This window comes from Danio rerio, chromosome 23 (assembly GCF_052040795.2).
Source record: "Danio rerio strain M-AB ecotype USA chromosome 23, GRCz13ab, whole genome shotgun sequence".
NCBI classification, from domain to species: Eukaryota; Metazoa; Chordata; class Actinopteri; order Cypriniformes; family Danionidae; genus Danio; species Danio rerio.
Window position 1 is genome coordinate 38,560,480 of NC_141043.1, and position 20,642 is coordinate 38,581,121.

The following is a 20,642-nucleotide window of genomic DNA, read 5'->3' on the forward strand; positions in this document are numbered from 1 at the left end:
GACGTCATGTGGAAGTATTGTGCCTGCTGGGTGTTTAAGGCCATTTTGGTCATCATACAGTAAACATCCGTCATCTCATCAGTAACATGCATCTAAACAGTCTCTGGGTCAATGGGTGTAAAGATTTTGGACATCTTCTTGGACACTTTTAATGCTTCCAAACAGTTTGCTGCAATTATAAATCGCCCATGTCTTGAGGAAGTTCATTATGATGCGATTTACCTTCTATGTACGATCGGATTGGACAGGAATCACAGGACTGATTTTCTCTAATCACCAAAGACAAGAAAAAATAAAGTAGTGACTGCAGGTTGAAGGAAAGTAGTGGAGTAAAAGTACCAATATTGCACCTAAAATGTAATCAAGGGAAAGTAAAAGTACAAGTAAAACTGCTTAGTAAATTATAATTCCTGAGGAAAAACTACTCAATTACAGTGTTTAGAGTATTTGTAATTTGTTACTTTACACCACTGCATATTGCTGCCTCTTACAATTAGCTAGTAGCAATGTTTCAAATCACAATTTGATTTCAATTAATCACACAGCCCTAGTTTGAACAAGCCCAAAAAAAAAAAAAACATTTATTGGAGCGTACTTTACAAATATGTTAATGGATTTTTCTTACTTTTCAACCACTTGACTCTGTATTCTGATACATAAGGCTAATATGCCAGTCTGCCACTGACAAAACAAAGACTCATCCAACATGTTTTTCTCCTTGCATATCTCTTTTAAGCCAAACTGAACGACACAAGTTAAATGGTGTGTGAAAAGCATTTGGCATTGACCTCAACTCTGTCAACAGAAAGCTATTTCACGCGACTGTTGATTAAAAATAATGTTTCATAACTGCTCCGACGGCAGCAGTGTTTGCGTTTCCATCCATCAGTCTGTTATTGGTCTCTGACGGTGCATTTAAATTTAAAGACCAGACTGCTTTTTGCGGACATGATGGATGACCAATAACAGGAGCCATAGATATTCTCTCGCGGGAGAATTGTGTTTGTGCGATAAATAGATAGAGGAATAGAAGAAAGGCCAGGGAAGTACAGCAGAGAGCACATTAATCCATCCGACTGAGCAGAGAATCGATTCCATCTCTAGTCTGCAGGATGCGGCTCTGAGCAACAGGAGGTATTGCCTGACATCTGCTGTGACGCCAGCTGTGACGTTTTAAAGCCGAATAAACAGGTCCTGAAGCTCTGGCATCTCAACAGGGAGCGATTCCACATGCGCCATACTGAGGGGGATCCCTTGACATACCGCGTGGTTTCGCTTGTTGGGTTTTAGGCGATGACCTTGATCAGAATAACACCCCAAAGATGTTCTGCACATTCGATCAGCTCTGTTATGACTGGGCATATTCATCATCATTTTTGCTCACTGCAACAGTGTGTGAACACAATTAATGGCAACTAGTGATGCGCCATTCTCGATAAAATGTAAATAAGATACATATTTAAAATTGCATTTCATCATTTATAATATGAAGACAATTTGTGAAATGATGCAACATAAAATTAAATAAAAGATATTATAAAAAGATATTCACTCTCTGTCAGTAGGTGGCGCCTACAGAATATCACGAATACCTTACGAGGGCTCATAAGCAATACATGCCTCAAGCCGGCTTTCCACTGCCTTTCCATACGATAAACGACAAGCGACAGACCGGACAGACCATTCATTTCCAATGGAGAGTAGTCAGGGAGCTGCGTGGAGTTCCGATCATCTCCGTATGTGGAAAATTTAGCTCCGATTTGAGCTGCAGATACCTTAAAATATTTGAACTTCTGCGACTAGAGCCTATTTGACTGGCCGACCGGATGTGATGTATTCCAGTGTTGTCTAAGCAGATCCGCTTGCTCGAGATGAGAAATGAGTGGGGAGATTTTCTTATCAGAAAAAAGTCTATATTAAAAAAAAACATTTATATTCATAAATGAGTAGTAAAAAAGTATTATATTTAATGCTGTTTCTACATTCCAAAATCTCCAAAATTTTAGAGGTTTATGAGTTTCTAGTATTGATTCATTCATTCATTCAATCATGGTGAACGCACAGAGAATAAAGGGTCATTTAGCACTTTATTTCGTTCGCCACAGCAGAATGAACCGCCAACTTATCCAGCATATGTTTTACGGAACGGATGCCCTTCCAGCTGCAACCCATCACAGGGAAACATTCATACACACTCATACACTATGAACAATTTAGCCTACCCAATTCACCTGTACCACATGTCTTTGGACTGTGGGGGAAACCGGAGCACCTGGAGAAAACCCACAAGAACACGAGGAGAACATGCAAACTCCAAACAGAAATGCCAACTGAACCAGCGATCTTCTTGTAGTGAGGCGAACGTGCTACCCACTGCGAACCGTGCAGCCCACTACTTCCTTCTATTTTTAAAATATATTTATTATTTGTTTCTTGTCCTGTCTCTAATTCTGTTGCACTGTAGAAGCTCTGTCACGAAAACTAATTTATTGTAAGTGTGAACATACCTGGAAATAACGCTCTTTCTGATTCCAATTCTAATTCTTTAGCTTTCATATTACCTAGAAACTGTTGTCAAACATATACTGAAGCATGTTTAAGGCTGAAGCATGTACTGTATTTCCAATAAGTGTTGTAAACAAAGCAGCTGCTCTGGTATTTAATATGCATTAAACGGAACACACTTAGAAATAAAGACACACGTTTTCAGCAGGCAGTACGTTTTCAAAAGCTACATTTTGTACATTTTAGGGACTAATATGTAGCCTTTAAGTACTTTTATATAACTTTGAGGTACCAATATGGACCTTTTAAATACAAATGCATACCTTTTGAAAAGGTGCTGCCCCAACAACAAGAAAAGAAAATAGCATTTAAACTTTTCCTTATACATAATTTAATAAAATCCAGCTTTTATGATTTTCTTCCAGTACTTCATGCATGAGGAACCACAAGCTTCTACAGGTGAGGGGGATCCCTTGACATACTGCATGGCTTCGGTTGTTTGATTTTAGGTGATGACCCTGATCAGAATAACATCATGCCAAACTTTCTAAGCAATCACCTATGTTATTGATGGGCATGTTCATCATGGGTGTAGCCAAAAAGGTGGCACTGAAAATGAGCTTTGCCACCCCCAAAAGCAGCATATGTGAGTGGAGCTGTGCAACTTTGATGCAAGTAGTTTTGTCTTTTTGTTTTGTTTTTCACTCATCATAATGCCACATGCGCCATACTGAGGGGGATCCCTTTATATACCGCACGGCACTTTGCTTGTTGGGTTTAAGACGATAACCTTGATCAGATTAGCACCCCAAACAATGTTCTGCTCATTCAATCCCCTTTGTTGTGACTGAGCATAATCATCATGGCCCAGTCGCTGCAAAAGTGCGCAAACACAATTAACGGCAACTAGTGATGCCCTGTTCTCGATTTTTCATCGCTGACTCCAAATTATCTTTTCCCTACAGATGATTTAATAAAATCATCTTCTAGTATTTCACGGATTAGAAGGAGATTCTACATATGAGGGGATCCCTTGACATACCGCGTGGCTTCGGATGTTAGATTTTAGGTGATGACCTTGATCAGAATAACACCCTGCATAACTTTCTACACATGCAATTGTCCATGTTATGGATGGGTATACTCATCATTGGTGTTCCCTATTTGCTTTGTCGCCGCCAAAGCAGCCTATGTGAGAGGAGCTGTTCAGTTTTGATGGTTTTGATATTTTGTTTTGTTTTTTCACTCACCATAATGCTCCATTACAAGCACCATTGACAACAGCCCATATTTTAAAGTACAGCTATCATGCATAATACTAAATAAACATGACTAGAGGTAAAAACATTTTGTCACACCTGCCCATGAGTAGTGAAAACTTTCAACATTCATTCATTTTCTTGTTGGCTTAGTCCCTTTATTAATCCGGGGTCGCCACAGCGGAATGAACCGCCAACTTATCCAGCACGTTTTTATGCAGCAGATGCCCTTCCAGCCGCAACCCATCTCTGGGAAACATTCATTCACACTCATTCATACACACACTTATACACTACGGACAATTTAACCTACCCAATTCACCTGTACCACATGTCTTTGGACTGTGGGGGAAATAAGAGCACCCGGAGGAAACCCACGCGAACGCAGGGAGAACATGCAAACTCCACACAGAAACGCCAACTGAGCCGAGCCGAGGTTCGAACCAGCGACCTTCTTGCTGTGAGGCGACAGCACTACCTACTGTACCACTGCATCGCCTAGTAAAATTTACAACCCATATATGTTTTTTACAACATGAATATGCATTATTACATAAAAACAGACGTGACAAATAGGGGAAACGGATCTAATTGTAAATTGTTATTATAATTCCTAATATTTTTGATTAATCATATTACAAAAATTGAAAGAGTCAAAAATCCCTAAAACTGAAATGTAAAGTATTTCCAAAGAGCCATTGTAATTATCATTTAATAGGCCTGTCACAACAATCAATACATCAACTTATCACATAATACGTGGACATGTCCTCAATCATTTTTGGTGGAGCAATATATATATCGCCCATACATAAAAAACAATTCTAGCAACGTTTTAGCTGATTGAGCAACGCCTCTACTTCTATTGGAGCTGTCAGTGTCAGTATTTTTAAAAAACCCTATAGTACTTCCTATAGTATATTTTCATGTGGGTGTCTGACAACTGAAAATAGATTGGGTAGCAGATATCGCAGTCTATGTTACTGTTTTAACTACTGCGGATCGCTGGAGAACTACACACATGCCACATTTACGAACTAAAACTTTACGGTTCCTGTTTCACATTGATTATGCACACAGCCGGAGGATCATGATGAACTGATTACATGGACTTTATAAACAGCACAAACACACACTCACATATGGGGCTGAGTCTTGTTTTACTGTTAGTGGACATTCCGACACATTTTCCTTGCCTTGCCGAGTTCAAACTTCGCTTTGCACCTTTGTTTACGTAGTTTGCCGCCTGGACCAATCTCTTTGCCTGTGATCCGACCTCTCTGTTGCTACAGCTATATGTACCTGTTTGCTCCTGTTATCGACCTTTGCCTGTACGACCATCCACTGTTTAATAAAAACTGCAACTGAATCCTCAAAGTTGTCCACTTCCAAATTCCACATGACAGTTACGTTTTTTTGCTAACTTTAACTTTGTTAACATTTACTATTATTTATTTAAGATATGCATTTTCATATGCTGATTCCAATGCCCAGTTATTAAATTGCTAAAATGACTACAATTAAATGAAATATTCTTACGAATAAAATATCATATGTTCTCTGGAAGAGTGTACTTGCATTGTAATGATATCAAATTCCATGTAATTCTGGCAATATATACTGTAATGAGAGTGGCATAAAATGGCCTTAAAACGACAATAATATTGTTTATCGCAATAAAGTTTGGTGCAATATATCATCCAACAAAAAATAGATATTATGACAGGCCTACCATTTAATCAAACTAATATCTTTTTACTTTACTTTCAAACATTCAAAGAGCTTTTATTTTGGCAGAAAGGACTGGGGAATCAACTCTATGTACAGATTTACAAACCTCTTTACAAAAGAGAGATATTTGTTGCATATTATATTTTCAAATGCACATTCTAAGAAAACCAAGCTGCTCTAAGACACTGAAAACACTGTTATCAAGAGCAGCTTACATGCCGAATACAAACATCAGTGCTGCGTATCCAATCAGACTCTTTACAATTTTAGATTGTGTTCTCAGCTATTGTTAGAAAAAATTGACTAGGCAAATGACAACACACAGTTTCAAATACTCACCAACATCTATTTTTAAATCACATTTGGAACTTGACATGTGTTAAATTTAGGCTGTGGTTGACTTCACAGGATGTGAGATGTTAAAAAAATAAATAGCACATTAATTTTATAGCCAGTCTCTTCCCAATTTCCTCCTATTCAGCTCCAATGTCACTTGCCTATGGCAATATTTCTAGTATTTCCAAAATTTTAAGTGAAACATTAAGTGAGTTATCCATTTAATATCTGAAACAAATGATCATGAATCTAATTTGGTTATTTTTTGTATTGAAAGACTGATTAGATGGCATGGTGGCTCAGTGGTAGCACTTTCCCCTCACAGCAAGAAGGTCACTTGTTCGAGTCCCGGCTTGAACAGTTGGCATTTCTGTGTGGAGTTTGCATGTTCTTGCCGTGTTTGCATGGCTTTCCTCCGGGTGCTCCAATACCCCCTGCAGTCCAAAGAAATGCGCTATAGGTCAATTAAATTAACTAAATTGGCTGTAGTGTTTGAGTATAGGTGTTTTCCAGGACTGGGTTGTGGCTGGAAGTGCATTCTCTGCGTAAAACATATGCTGGAATAGTTGGTGGTTCATTCCACTGTGCGACCCCTTAATGCTGACACAAGAAAAGTAACATTTTAAAAATGACTTTAAATAATCCGAGAGCAGTTTCATTCAGTGAACCACTTTCGTGTGTAAAGCTGCTATGTAGTTCAGGTCAAACCACGTGATCTGCGCAACGCGACTAGTAAAGCCTGGTTTACACTCGGCTAATTTCGCTAGTTCGCTTGGGTGCTCACAGTGAACGTGAGCTTCCGCACGACATTTTAAAACTCGAGCAAACAGTTCATGCAGCAACGCATTTCATTTGAACAGACATCTTATCATTAGGATAACTAGATGGCCAATAATTCTTGGCTAGAAATTGCAACAGCCGTGGAAAAGGAAGAAAGTTTTTGGAAAAGTTTGGAAAAACCAAAAAGAAAAGCCATGGCAAAAGTGGAGACCCAGGTGGTTTTAATACACAATTAAATAATGTATTTTTCCGCCATTTATAAGTTTTACACCGATGTATATATAACAATTATAAATTTATATAAATTTAATAGTTACAAAACCAAAAAGAAGTAACAATTTATTTCTTTGATAACTGGAAAAGAATGTTTGTATACTGAATATACAGCACAATATACTGATGGCCTGTTTTTCTAGGCTTTATTGGTGATAATAATGGTCAGGAATGTTGGACCATAATTGCCTTTTCAGCATATAATACAGCACACAAACTAGCCAGACAGTAATGTGTGAATTGTGGAGTTGGCTCAATCAAAAAAAAAAAGACGTCAATATTTTTTAGCAAGTGTATTTTTTTTGCTTTTATTCTTGCTATAAAAACAAATACATTTGTAGAGCAACCCATAGACTCTTGTCCATCATATTCTAAGAAACTTTAATAGGTAGAACTGTCCGAGATATGAACAAAAGCAAGTGTTGCATCAAAAATTTGATTAAAAAAAAATCTTTATAATCATTAAAATAATAATTTATAAAAATAATAAGTATAAAAATCTTGAATGATATTAATGATATGACGTAGTAGCGGAAACTTTCTACTTTTATGTGTATCCATCTGATTTTACGGCCAGTTTCTTTTGACCGCCCCCTGTCATTTTAAAGAATATCTCAAAGGCGAATGCGTCAAGTATAAAAGTCTCATCCATTTCGTGAGCCGCGCGCACAGTCAGCAGAGGTCTGCGACACGGCACCAGGCGAAATTATAAATCAGCCTTAAAGTGTCAAATCAAAAAGTGTCACGACAGAGCATTAAAGTTGAGTTGGTGCAACCACTAATTGACAATCAAATAAATCAAATAAGGATTTAAATAATCATTAACTCAAATAAATGAATCAAACAAAATTGTTTGAAAACATTGACAGAGACATTTTCGAGTATTTTTACAGTACTGTAAAATACAGACCTACACAAAAAAAAAAAATAAACTAGAAAGGGTTTCGCTCATTTAATTACCTGCAGCTTTCAAAAATAATTTAAGTAGTCATTTAGCATAAACTTATATTTGTTTGGAGAAATTACATTTGTGTGCAAAAATATCCATATTACCAAAAAAAAATAATTTCTTTGGGTAGCATATATGGATTAATCTTACATAGCTATATGAACTAAAAATAAATCATTTAATTAAACATTTAAAATCTCCTGGACATATCTGACATTCATCAGCGCACATCCCATAAATCCAGATACTAGAATTGTACAACTTGATGTCTTAAAATCACCAAGAAAGCCAGTAACCTTCAAATCAGGTTACGAAGATGAGCTGATGTATAATTCACACTTTGACGCACACAAAAAAGAGCCCAGTAGACCTACATAACAAGCCTGCTCGCTTCTATTCAAACAAGACGCCATGAAATCTCACTCAATGGAAAAAACCACTGACAGTTACAGTGTACAGCATTTCCTTTCGGATGCTGCCAGGCTTGACTCATACAGTCAAATAAACAAACAGAGCAAATAAAATTCCATTTGCTTCTCAAACCATGATAGGAATTTACAAGCGCTCCTTGTAACAGACGTAACAGATCCTTTAAGATCTGGGTCTGAGAGTCTTCAACACATTTCCCTCGTTCTGGTTTCCCTCCAGACTCTCCCTTATCAACTGACACAACGGCATCTGCTGCAATCGCTGTTGACAGTGACAAACAACCTTGATGAATTGGCTTCCCCTGCGAACAGCTTCCACAATTTGCCGGCATAATGCGGTGACAGAAAGACACTCTTTCACTAACTTGTTGCCGCATTTTGAATGCTCGTATAATAGATTCGAGTTTCCCCCCCGTGGAGTTTTGCATATGGGTAACTACTCAAAGCCACCAATGTCTTAATTGCTGGTTGCTTTCAAACACAAATGTCTAGAGAAACGCTTGGTTATTATGCACAATACTAATTAAATGTGGGCAAAGCATAATACTTAAGAATGTGCCAGACCAGCCGATGTCCAGTGACTTGAGAAAAATGATTGGCCATATACAGTTCAGGTCAAAATGATTAGATCTCCTAGTGATTTTTTTTTCTTTTCTTTTTTAATATATTTTCCAAATGATGTTTAACAGAGCAAGGAATTTTTCACAGTATTTCTTATAATATTTTTCTTCTAAATATTGTCGGCTAAAATAAAAGCAGTTTTGAATTTTTTTAAAGCCATTTTAATGAATGAATGAATGAATGAATGAATGAATGAATAGGCGAATTACCAACCTACGTAACACATGAAGTCACACGGGTTCCCGGTTGCAATAGCAAGCATGACGTGTTGTGCAGCAGGATGGCAAGTTCAAAAGTACAAAAATAGAAAACTTAAGTTTTACCATATACCACACTGCTTTTAATGCCAACCGCAGACGTCTTTGGCTAAAAGGCAGCTGAATGAAGTGACGATCTAATTAAAAATGCTCGACTCTGCAGTTCTCATTTCAAATCAGGTAAGTTCACGCTACGCTGAATCACACGTTACTCATTTTTGATTGCAGCAATGATTTCAGCAAAAACAGTTGAATATGCTTAATTAAACAGTGCACACTGAATAGTAAGAATGAAACGTAAAAGTGTAAGTTATTAAGGTAAAGTTGGTTTTATATTCACTAGGGATGTAACGGTATCAGAATTTCACGGTACGGTAATACCTCGGTATGAATGTCGCGGTACAGTATTTATTGAATCATTTACAGGAAAAACAAAACTTTTGAAAATACTCCAAAAAAGTGCCAAAAGTGTCAATGACATACAAATTAGTCATCTATCTGTAAGCTTTGAAACAGGAGCTTCAATTTTAATAACAAAAAATTATTAAACCATGTAAAAAAATAAAGTTTCAATTTAGTATTGTTGAAAACTCATCACATTCAACATTTAATCACTCACTCACTTACTTAGATAGAGATGGGTTTAAAGGAAAATTATCATATAACTATAATCTGGTAAAAGCTGGTATCTCTGGGTATTTACAATGTCCCCTGCAACAGAAAAAAACCCTCTCATTTGGGACTGAGGTTTCTGGGACAGAGATATGACTTGGCCCATGTTGACAGCAGTGGGTAACGTTGTGCATTGTCTTTCCCCCACATGAGAAGACAAACCATGAGTGAGATAGAGGTCTCTTTGCGGTTCAAGTCAATGTCTGCATCAATCTGAACAGTGTGCTGTGTTTCTGCAGTCCCCATGACTGCTATTAGTCGTATTCCCCAACTTGCAGGCACGTGCACACATAGGGCTCAACCTGTGCAGTGCACATGCCCTTTTTAGTCTTGGATAGAAAATGCCCTTCCAAAACGATCAAAAGTGCCCCCGCGACGCGACACAACCTCCGTCCAGCCCTTCAGTAGGTGCGCGACAACACCGCTCGAGTATGCGCGCTCAACCCCCCCTCGGCGCTTTACAATACGCGCGCGACAACACAGCTGATCAGAACTCCCACGACAACACCGCTATTCAGTATGCGCGCGGCGACAACACCCGCTTTAGGTTCAATCATTTCCATCTTTTTTTCATCTCCGCTACTAGGAGCACACTCCATTTCCGCATTACTGGATCTGTAGCGACAACAGACCGCAAAGGATTATGGCCACGCCTGGGCTGATGGGAAATGTAGTTTCAGCTACCTCCCGTTCGCTTCATTCGCCTGAGCAAATTTTCTCAGAAGACCTATAGTTTTACCGAGTCATGCGACTTCGGTAATATCGAAAAAAATTAATATTGCGGTATGACGGTATTTACAATACCGTTACATCCCTAATATTCACACATTCATTCGGTGACACACTCCCTATATCGTTTCCCACGGCACTTTGAATATTCGGTCTGAATTATCCTGCAAGTGTGACTTGAAAGCAACATTAACAAATAATACTTTTATGAAATGATATTATTAAGGAGAAAGTCCGAATGTGCAAATATAAAACCAACTTCACCTCTATGTGAAAGTTCCCATACCCTGCCGTACAGGTGCAGTTCGCTGTCAGAATGCAGTTGTTTTGCTTGTTGATGATTATGCAGGCCTTGTGCAGCTCCGTCTTTTTTCCTTGTCTTTGGCTAGACAGAAACTCTGCTTTTAGCACTACATAGTGTTGAATCTGGTAATCATGAAACATTATTTCTCATGACCACACAGAACAAAACTGTTGGCATCCAATGACTTGTAGGCCTTTAACTTCTCTCTTGTTGAAACACTTGGAGCTTCAATAAGATAGTTGTATATTTGAGGCTGGATGCTTGGCCATTTTGTCTTATCCAATATTCATTGGGAGGGTGCTATCGCAAATGGACCAGTCAGATGAACGCTGCTCACTTTAACTTTAACTTTGCCGAATAACTGTGCTTATCACTGGGTGACGAGCTGTTATAATATGCTGAAAGCATTATGTAAATAATAAATATAATATGTGATCAATATAACTTATTTCTAAGACAACAAGAAACTCTGTACCGCATCGGATGCCATTCCCTTGCTGTAAATGCTAGCGCTTCCGTTTTTTTCACCTCGCACATCCTTAATGTTTACAAACATGGTAATTAATATATTCAGTTTGATTAATGTAAGTTAAGATGACTAGAAAAGTTTGTTTGATTCAACAACAAAAATTTAAGGCAGTAAGAACTTTTTATACTGCAAGCTTTTCAAAAATAAAAATCAGAGTGCTGTGCATTGTTACATATATATATATAATTACTTCATTCATTGCACTAAACCATATTGCATTGTTTTTTTATTACTATTTTAGGGCTGTTTAACCTACAGTAGATAGGAGAGTAAGAAATCTGGGGAGCAGAGCGAGAGGCGAGGGAAAGGATCGGCAAAGGAGCTAGGAATTGAACTCGGGTCACCATAAGCACCTCAGTGGTATGTGTTGATACACTTGTCCACTAGACTACTAGCACAGACACATATTGCATTGTTTGAATTAAGAAAAACAAAACTGGCAAACAATTTTTCATATACTCAATGTCCAATTGTACCCACAGTTGGTGTTAATTTTGGCTCTGGTTGACACTGAGCTTTGCAGAATCTTGGATAAGTTCTGAAATAAATAACAAATATAATCTAGTCTCGTCCTCGGGTGCAAAGAGTAGGTTACACCACTGATGATGCTGGTTGCAGCAAAGTAAGAAGCACAGAAATCCAAAACAAAAGCATCTTACTGGGAGAAAAAGAAAAAAACAAAACCTGCCTTTGGGGAAATTATATTGCAATGCTCTGTGCACATTGCGACACATCCAGTGAGTTTCACTAAAGCACATTCAGTATCCGAAACAGATAATCATGAATCTAGCGATGCCTTATTATGTTGTTTGCTGATTGTACTAAGTGATGATGAGTGGTATTAAGGGTTTACTTTCATTAAATTTAATGTTGAACCTGCACAGAAACTCAATGATAGTACAAACAAAGTCAAATATAAAATAAAAAGACATTTGCTGGATTTGCAACCATGCAATTTTGACTTGATTCTACAATTCTTTGAACCCTTTGCTAATTTCTTTTTATAAGAGCTCCAAACTGCAAATGTACTAGAACTGCTTGATTATGGGAAAAATCATAATTACAATTATTTTGGTCATTATTGTAATCACGATTATTCAAAACGATTATCAGTTGAAGTCAAAATGATTCGCCCTTCTGTGAATTTTTTTTATATATAAATATTTCTCAAATGATGATTAACAGAGGAATTTTACACAGTATTTCCTATAATATTTTTTCTTCTGGAGAAGGCTAATTTGTTTTATTTCGGCTAGAATAAAATCAGGTTTAAATATTTTGAAACCTATTTTAATAGCTCAATATTATTAGCCCCTTTAAGAAATATTTATTTTTGATTGTCTGCAGAAGAAACTATTGTTATACAGTGGCTTGCCTAATTACACTTATTAAGCCTTTGAATAGCACTTTAAGCTGAATACTAGTATTTTGAAAAATATCTAGCAAAATATAATTTGCTTTCATCATAACAAAGATAAAAGAAATGAGGTGCTTTAAGCATCTTCACTGTAAGAAAAAAAACTTCAGCTACAAAAGTCTTTCAGTCAAGAGCCAAGAGGGATGTTCTCCTTTTGTTGTTTGATTAATAGTAAAAATAGGTGTAATAAATATCTGTAATAAATATGGCTTTTATTTATTTATTGTGGGTATGTTGTTTACATGAAGAAATCTGTGTTACAAGTTAAATAAAAACTCTAATAAGCAATTATATTTTGAATTGTAGTAGTTTTTGTCTTGCATTTACATTAATTTTACATATAAATAGGTAAAATTATAAGTTTCAGTCTTTTAAATGTGATCGCGATTAATTTTTATATATATATATATATATATATATATATATATATATATATATATATATATATATATATATATATATATATATATATATATATATATATATAAATGGAAGAAGTTATCTATATTTAACATATTAGGTAGTCTATGTTAGGTGTACAATCTGAAACAATGACAATCACACAAATCATAAAAATAAATCTTCTTTATTTTAGTCTCTTGTAGACAAGATCTGAAGCTGTAGAGATTAAGCCAAAGGAAAGTTGCATAACTCTTAGTTTATCCATGATCTTACTTTCTCTCAGATTTCATAAGACATTGGTAAGGGCTTCCCCTACCGCAATACACCTAAAACATGGATTGCCGTAAAACTCATTAACGGCAGGGAAGCGTTATCTCTCGTTAACTGCAAGGAAAGAGTTAAACGAAATGATTTACTGATTTGACGCACATCATTATATCAGCCATAAATGTAAAGCATGAATAATGTCCTTCAATTCGGTCATGTCTAGCGGCCGTCAGCCTTGAACCAATCTCATCTCTACCTGTCTCTTCCACTGCTCGGTTTGCTCCAACTTTTTTTTTTGCAGTCTGAAGCGTGTCAAACGCACAAAACTCCCAATTTGCGCCACAAGATGTCTATAACTCATCTTTGCTATGACTTCACAAGTAAATCACTCACGCTTCATCTGCGTCTGCTTACTGCACAAGCTGAAAACTCCCCCGCCCCATTCTATTCCATGTAATGATTGTGGGGGTGCAGGTGAGACGCCATTTTTCAAGAGACACTCAAATACATCACGTGTGCTGCATATGCAACGTCTACAAGTCATCTAAAACAATTAATTGAAACTGAAATAATTATAATTTGATTATATGGTTTGGAATTTGATGCTTAATGAAATTATTTACATTTTTGGCATTATTTTGCGTTTAATTAAGAATTTTGCAGAATCGAAATTTAATTAAGAAATTTGCAACTTTTTGTTGATTTTGGCTTGGATTCACGAAAAACTACGGGGTCTAAATTTAATATAGTTGAAGACAAAATTATTAGCCCTCCTGTGAATTTTTTTTTCTTTTTCAAATGTTTAAGAGCAAGGTGAATAAAAAAAATTTCATTTTTTATCTCTCCTCTAGAGAATGTCTTATTTCTTTTACATTGGCAGAAATAAAAAGCAATATTTTAAAAGATTTAAAACTGCTAGGGTCAATTTTACTATTCCCCTTAAGACTTTTTTGATTGGCTACAGAAAAAAACACTGTTGCCTAATTAACCACTGAAAAAAAAATTCATTGGATTTACTACATTTTTTAAGGTAAGTGGTTGCAAACAATTTATATGGGCTGAATTTAAACAGCCCGGCACGGTGGCTTAGTGGTTAGCAATGTCGCCTCACAGCAAGAAGTTCACTGGTACAAGTCCCGGCTGGGCCAGTTGGCATTTCTGTGTGGAGTTTGCATGTTCTCCACGTGTTTGCATGGGTTTCCTCTGGGTGCTCCGCCACAGTCCATGTTTCCCCCACAGTCCAAATACATGCGCTATAGGTGAATTAAATAAACTAAATTGGCCATAGTGTATGAGTGTGAATGCAAGAATCTATGGAGAAAACCTAGCAACATATTATGTCATCATGGCAAAATAAGTTATTAAAATAATTTTAAAAAATGATGAAAAAAAACAAATGTCTCTCCATAAAACAGCGCTTGTGGAACATTTGAAAAAAGAAATTAAATTTCACAGGAGGGCTAATAATTTGTCTTCACAGTGTCTGGAGGCACTAACAAAATATTGTTTAAGAAACTGTGTGCCAACAACATTCATTTAAAATTAATTAAAACAACACTGCTGGAGCTTAATGGCCATTTCTGCTGGAAAGCTCAGATATTTTCTGAATTAATCCAATGAGCCTACTGTAGGATGTAAAATGTATTATTTCAAAAGCTTTAGAAAGGAATTCTGTAATTATTCATTAACCTGTTTGACTCCAAACATACAGATATTATTCATATCCCTGACAAATGGGGTATACTTTGAATCAAAGGTTTTTGCTCAAATGTAAATAATAGCTGAGATATAGGGCTGCGAAAAAAAAAGTACATTTGAGTACAAAAGTACATTATTCTGTGATATACATTACGATATGAATAGCCTACAATTTCACCAGATGACTTAAATATCTCTAGGAACAGAAAACCACTGAATAAAGGTTTAAACGGACGATAACCGTTTTCAAAGTATTGGCAAAGTCAAGGTTTTAAAACCGCCAACATTTTCTGTAATACCATTCCTAAGGTATGTGTAAGATTTTTTATTCATGTTTTTTTTTTACAACAGTATCTCCAGCAGAAACGATACTCAAAGATGCCGTTAGAAACTGTAAAGAAATCTGTGTTTTTGAAACCAATGAAAACAAAAGTCAATCATTTTTATTATTCAGCCTTACATGTTTACTGCTCTTTGTTTTTGTTTCAATATATTTCCCAAATGATGTTTAACAGGCCAAAGAAATTTTCACATATGTCTGATAATATTTTTTTCTTCTGGAGAAAGTCTTAGTTGTTTTATTTCAGCTAGAATAAAAACAGCTTTAAATTTTTTAAAAGCCATTTTAAGGTCAAAATTATTAGCCCCGTTGAGCTATATATTTTTTCGATAGACAGAAAAAAACATCACTAAACAATAACTTACTTAATTACCCTATCCTGTCTAGTTAACCTAATTAAGCCTTTAAATGTCACTTTAAGCTGTATGGAAGTGTCTTGAAAAATATCTAGTCAAATATTATTTACTGACATCATGTCAAAGATAAAATAAATCAGTTATTAGAAATTAGTTATAAAAACTATTTTGTCTAGAAATGTGTTAAAAAAAATCTCTCCATTAAACAGAAATAAACAGGGGGGGCTTATAATTCTGACTTCAACTGTATATTGTGTTTAAACAATACCGTGAAACCGTAATATTTTTATCTAAGGTTATACCATCAGAATCTTATACTGGCCCATGCCTTGTCAGAATTTGCCATGGGGTATAAATCATTTCAGGCTTTACTGTATGATTTGATCTGCAAAACAAAAAAATGTTTAAAAAAAATGCAGTGTGTGCACGCAGTGAAACCCATCGATGTCCAAAACAACACAAAATTCCAAATAATTCATTGTTTCAATAAATAAATGTATCATCTACACAAGTCATACAAAAATTGATATCACAATGCATTGATATCGCAATGTACTGTAGCCATGGGCTGGTTTAAGATTCTGATGGTATGATAACCTTATCATAATAATATCACGGTTTTACAGTATTGTGATCACTGCTTTAAAATATATTCTGTTTAAATGTCTGGATTAAAAAAACTAAAACTTTTTCCCCTTTGAACAAAATAAATTTGATTTTGAGAAACATTTGAAATATTTTGGAGCAGTACACATGTAACGCTAAATAATTCACATGAATCATTGACTTCTGCTGTCTTCATTAGTTTCAAAAACACTGATTGCTTTACAATTTAAAACAACATTTTTGGATATCTTTTCTGCTGGAGATACTGTTGTCCTAAAAAAACAAACCAAAAAAAACGTAATTAAAACAAATCTTTTATATACTATAGGAAAGGTATAGCAAAAAATGTTGGCAGTTTTAAAAACTTGACTTTTCCAAACCCCAGATTAATAGAGAGTCTAAGCCGAAAAGAAAATGAATGAATTGTTTATAAAAATTAATATTTCACAGTATTATTTAACATTTGATTATTCAATCACTTTATACCTGAATACTGTTTGACTCCTATAAAACAATGTTTATTTAATTAGTATCTTTTTCTGTACTGAATTTATCTATGCTTGTAGATTGTTTATTATATTATATGCACTCCCTTAATCATACCAATTAATCCAAAATGACTAATTTTTACCAAATAGTTATTCAACTCAACTTATCAATCAACATTGTATTAATGTAAAATATATTGCAGAATAAATAAAAAAACGAAATGTTAGATTTTTACAATATTGTGCAGTAGGCATGGGCAATAACCATTTTCAAGGTTTACCGCGGTTTGAATAAGGCAAGGTTTTAAAACTGCCAACATTTTCTGCTATACCATTCCTAAGGTGTGTGTAAGGTTTTTTATTACGTTTTTTTTTTGTTTGTTTGTTTGTTTGTTTGTTTGTTTTTTAGGACAACAGTATCTCCAGCAAAAAAAAAAAATATCCAAAGATGCTATTTTAAAATGTTTAGTAATCAGTATTTTTGAAACTAATGAAAACAGCAGCAGTCAATGATTCATGTGAATTATTTAGCGCGACATGTTTACTGCTCCAAACTATTTGAAATATTTCTCAAAATAAAATTTATTGTGTTTTAAAGGGGAAAAAAGTTTTAGTTTTTTACCCAGACATTTAAAAAATATATATTTAAAAATGTGAAATGGCTTTGTCACTGCTAATTTTCAAGTCTAAATTAAAGACTCATCTTTTCCAGGTCGTTTGAAGCATAAGTCCCTTCCTCTGGCGGCCAGCGTTCTCGTTTTTAATCCTGTTTAATGTGGACAACTGTGCTAGCATCTCTTAAATAAGCGGAATTATTTAAAGGATCAATTACTTTTTAATTTGTAGGCATTGAAACCAAAGTATTTCTGCATAATCTATTTACATTTCCTATGCTATCTTTTACATTACACCATTGCTGTTTTGTTTATTACGTCTGTACTGCTTGTCAGTATACTCTCTGTAAAGCACTTTGTGCGACCTTGTGGCCTTTTGGAAATGTGCTATAAATCGAACTTTAACCTATTTAGAGTAATGAAATGATCACAATATTGTGGGTGAAATTTTTATCCAAGGTTATCATACTGTCAGAATCTTATACCGACCCATGCCTATTGTGCAGTCCTAATACGTGTTGAGAGCAAGTGACAGAATTGACATTTTTGGTTGAGCTATACCTCTAAAATTGCACCAAAAAACTAAACAAGGTGCCAATACTTTAAACCGAAAATATAAAACCCACAGACTCAAGCCATTTGCACCCTGTCCTGCTTGGCTTTATTCAGCGCTGCTGAGATGTCATCCCACAGGACACTGCCTCAAAGTGAAGCCGAAACCCATCAGGCATCTAGAAGCAGTGCGTATTTCGTGGCTCTATTTCATTTTTCATAAATCCTGATCTGTTGCATTCATATCCCAGCAGGCAGCTATGAAATATGTACCAAGAGGTACCACTTGCTCCATTTTCTTGCCCCGTCTTCCACCTCAGCCAAATTACTGCTGAAGGCTCAGCGGGCAGAGCCTGGCGGCCGCAGATGTGTCTCATGTATAAAGAGACCTCCCTCGGATATCTGGGCAAGCAGTGTCTGAAGTGAAGGCTTTATGCAAACACACAGACAGCATCAGCAGTCAACACATTCATTATTCAGGAAAGAGTCTGTGCTGTTGTTTGTTGCCAGTGGTGTCTGTCCAACAAGGAGAGAGCGGTCCGGAGGGACACAGCGAGGGAAGAGGTCAGCCAGGCATTAAAAAAGGTTGACCTTTATAAACACAGATTAAACTGTGATTCGGATTATACAAGGGTTGCTTTTTTTTAACAGCAACGAAATCACGTTAAGTCATGCGCTCAAGACAGATTCGGGATATGACTGTCAGGAGCTGTACTTCCAACAAGAGAAGACTGAAAATAAAATGCGACTGAAAGATCGATATGAAATATCTGGCTGCTTTCAGACTCCACATTTCACCAAGGCATGCTTCGAATGCACAACGGCCAAAAATGCTGTCTAGGTAGGCGACTCGTTAGGTTTTGCGACACACCCTGCAAGTCTTGAATGCAAATGACAAGCTGATAGAAGCTACGAGATTCACACACAGCCAAAAAGTACTATGGTAATACCTTGGCACAGTGCTGCCGTCAGTAAAAATGTAACTAGCTGCACGGTTATCTTGTAAACTATTGATGACATTATTTTCCAATTTTATGTTGTTATTTTGAGCATCTTTGGCATACAATAAAAGTGCATGATTATATTGATTTTTAGACAACACAATACAAATATTTGGACTCCAGACCAGTTAAAAAAAACAGTATTTGGTGAAATAATCCTGATTTTCACTCACAACAAATGATTTTCTAATAAGACATAATTTTCTGAGGTAAAAAAGCTCTAAATTATCTATTTAATTTAAAATGTACATGTATAAATTTATTTAAAAGGTTATCAGACCTTAATAGGATAAAACAAATATTAAAATGTAAATCTGGACCGAATGTAAAAGTTACAACAAAGTCAGAATTATGAATATTAGGTGGATTCGTCCTTCTCACTTGCTACACAAAAGGTATCACAAAGTACCACTGAATTATCATGTCATTTTCTTTATCTTAAACATGGTACTGACATGTTCTTGACCACGTACCACAGTGAAATCATCACTGCACATCAGAACAGTGGCACAGAACTGTTTTTTAAGGTTGATGCTGCCCCAAATACCATGGTGCTGCCCGATTACCATATTCATATAGCTTGGCATTTATACGGAACTCCACTTCGCCTCAAGCGAGAGTGACGCTCGTCTTGCAGATGACCAGACTGGCCAACATTCCCCTATAGTTTGTCTTACGTTAATTTAACGTTACGTTCATTTGAACGGACACTTTACTTAACGACTATACACCCTTATAGTTTTTCCAAAAGAACAAAAAGCAGAGCTATAAAAGACACGACGCGTTTCAGACTTTACATTCACAATGTAAACATTAATTTAAAAAGGATTTTCGCTCTTACCTGCACGAGACCGTGATCTCTATTTTGGTGGCAGGGACGCTGCTGTTTAACGGATCAAACTCCCCGATCGATGCCATTGCAGCTCCTCGGGAGTTTGAGATAAGTCTTCAATTGACTCCAAAATCTGGGTCTGACTCGTCTCGAGCGTCACAGGTGTAAAATAACACAGCAAACCGCCGCAGAAATGTGTCTGTCCTTACAATTCAGACGGAGCGAACATCATCATCGGTCGGTTTGAGTGTCTGAACCTCGCGCACCTGAGGAGAGCGCGCGGCCGCGAGCGATGCGCGCGCTTGATCGGCAGGTAGGAAGAGTGAGACTGGACCTCCTCTCGCCCTCCCTCAGAGCGGACACTCCGACGTCGCTTTGAAAACTTAAATTGAAAACATCAATTTTTAATATTACAGAAGCCATCCAATATTTATGACATGCGGTGTCAGATATGGATCTGAAACCTTTGGGGACGTTTAATCTATTGATATGGTGGGAACGATTTTTTTGATATATCCCGTTTTCCAAAACGCCCACGGCTTTTAAGATCCGGTTGAGCTGTGGTAAACGTCGATGTTGCGCAGTATAAATAGCAAATACTCAAGTATCCCCACAGCACCTTATATAAATGGACGATCGTGAGTCTGCTGATAAATCGGAAAGCACTGTGGCTTTGTTTCAAATTCTAGTGAGCTC

General features: G+C 36.3%; 1 protein-coding gene across 6 annotated transcripts in view; it reads right to left on the reverse strand.

Annotated features, from left to right (window-relative positions):
• cpne9 (copine family member IX) overlaps positions 1–20,214 on the reverse strand; it is a 112,387-nt gene extending 92,173 nt beyond the window's left edge. For all 6 annotated transcript variants that reach the window (XR_015523813.1, XR_015523812.1, XR_015523811.1 and 3 more), the window contains exon 1: positions 19,956–20,214. Coding sequence is in view for 1 of the 6 variants with exons in the window: in XM_087307544.1 (XP_087163670.1) it covers positions 19,956–20,032 (77 nt within the window). In the remaining 5 variants the exon portion in view is untranslated. The remainder of the gene's footprint in view (positions 1–19,955) is intronic.
• Between the last annotated feature and the right edge of the window lie 428 nt (positions 20,215–20,642).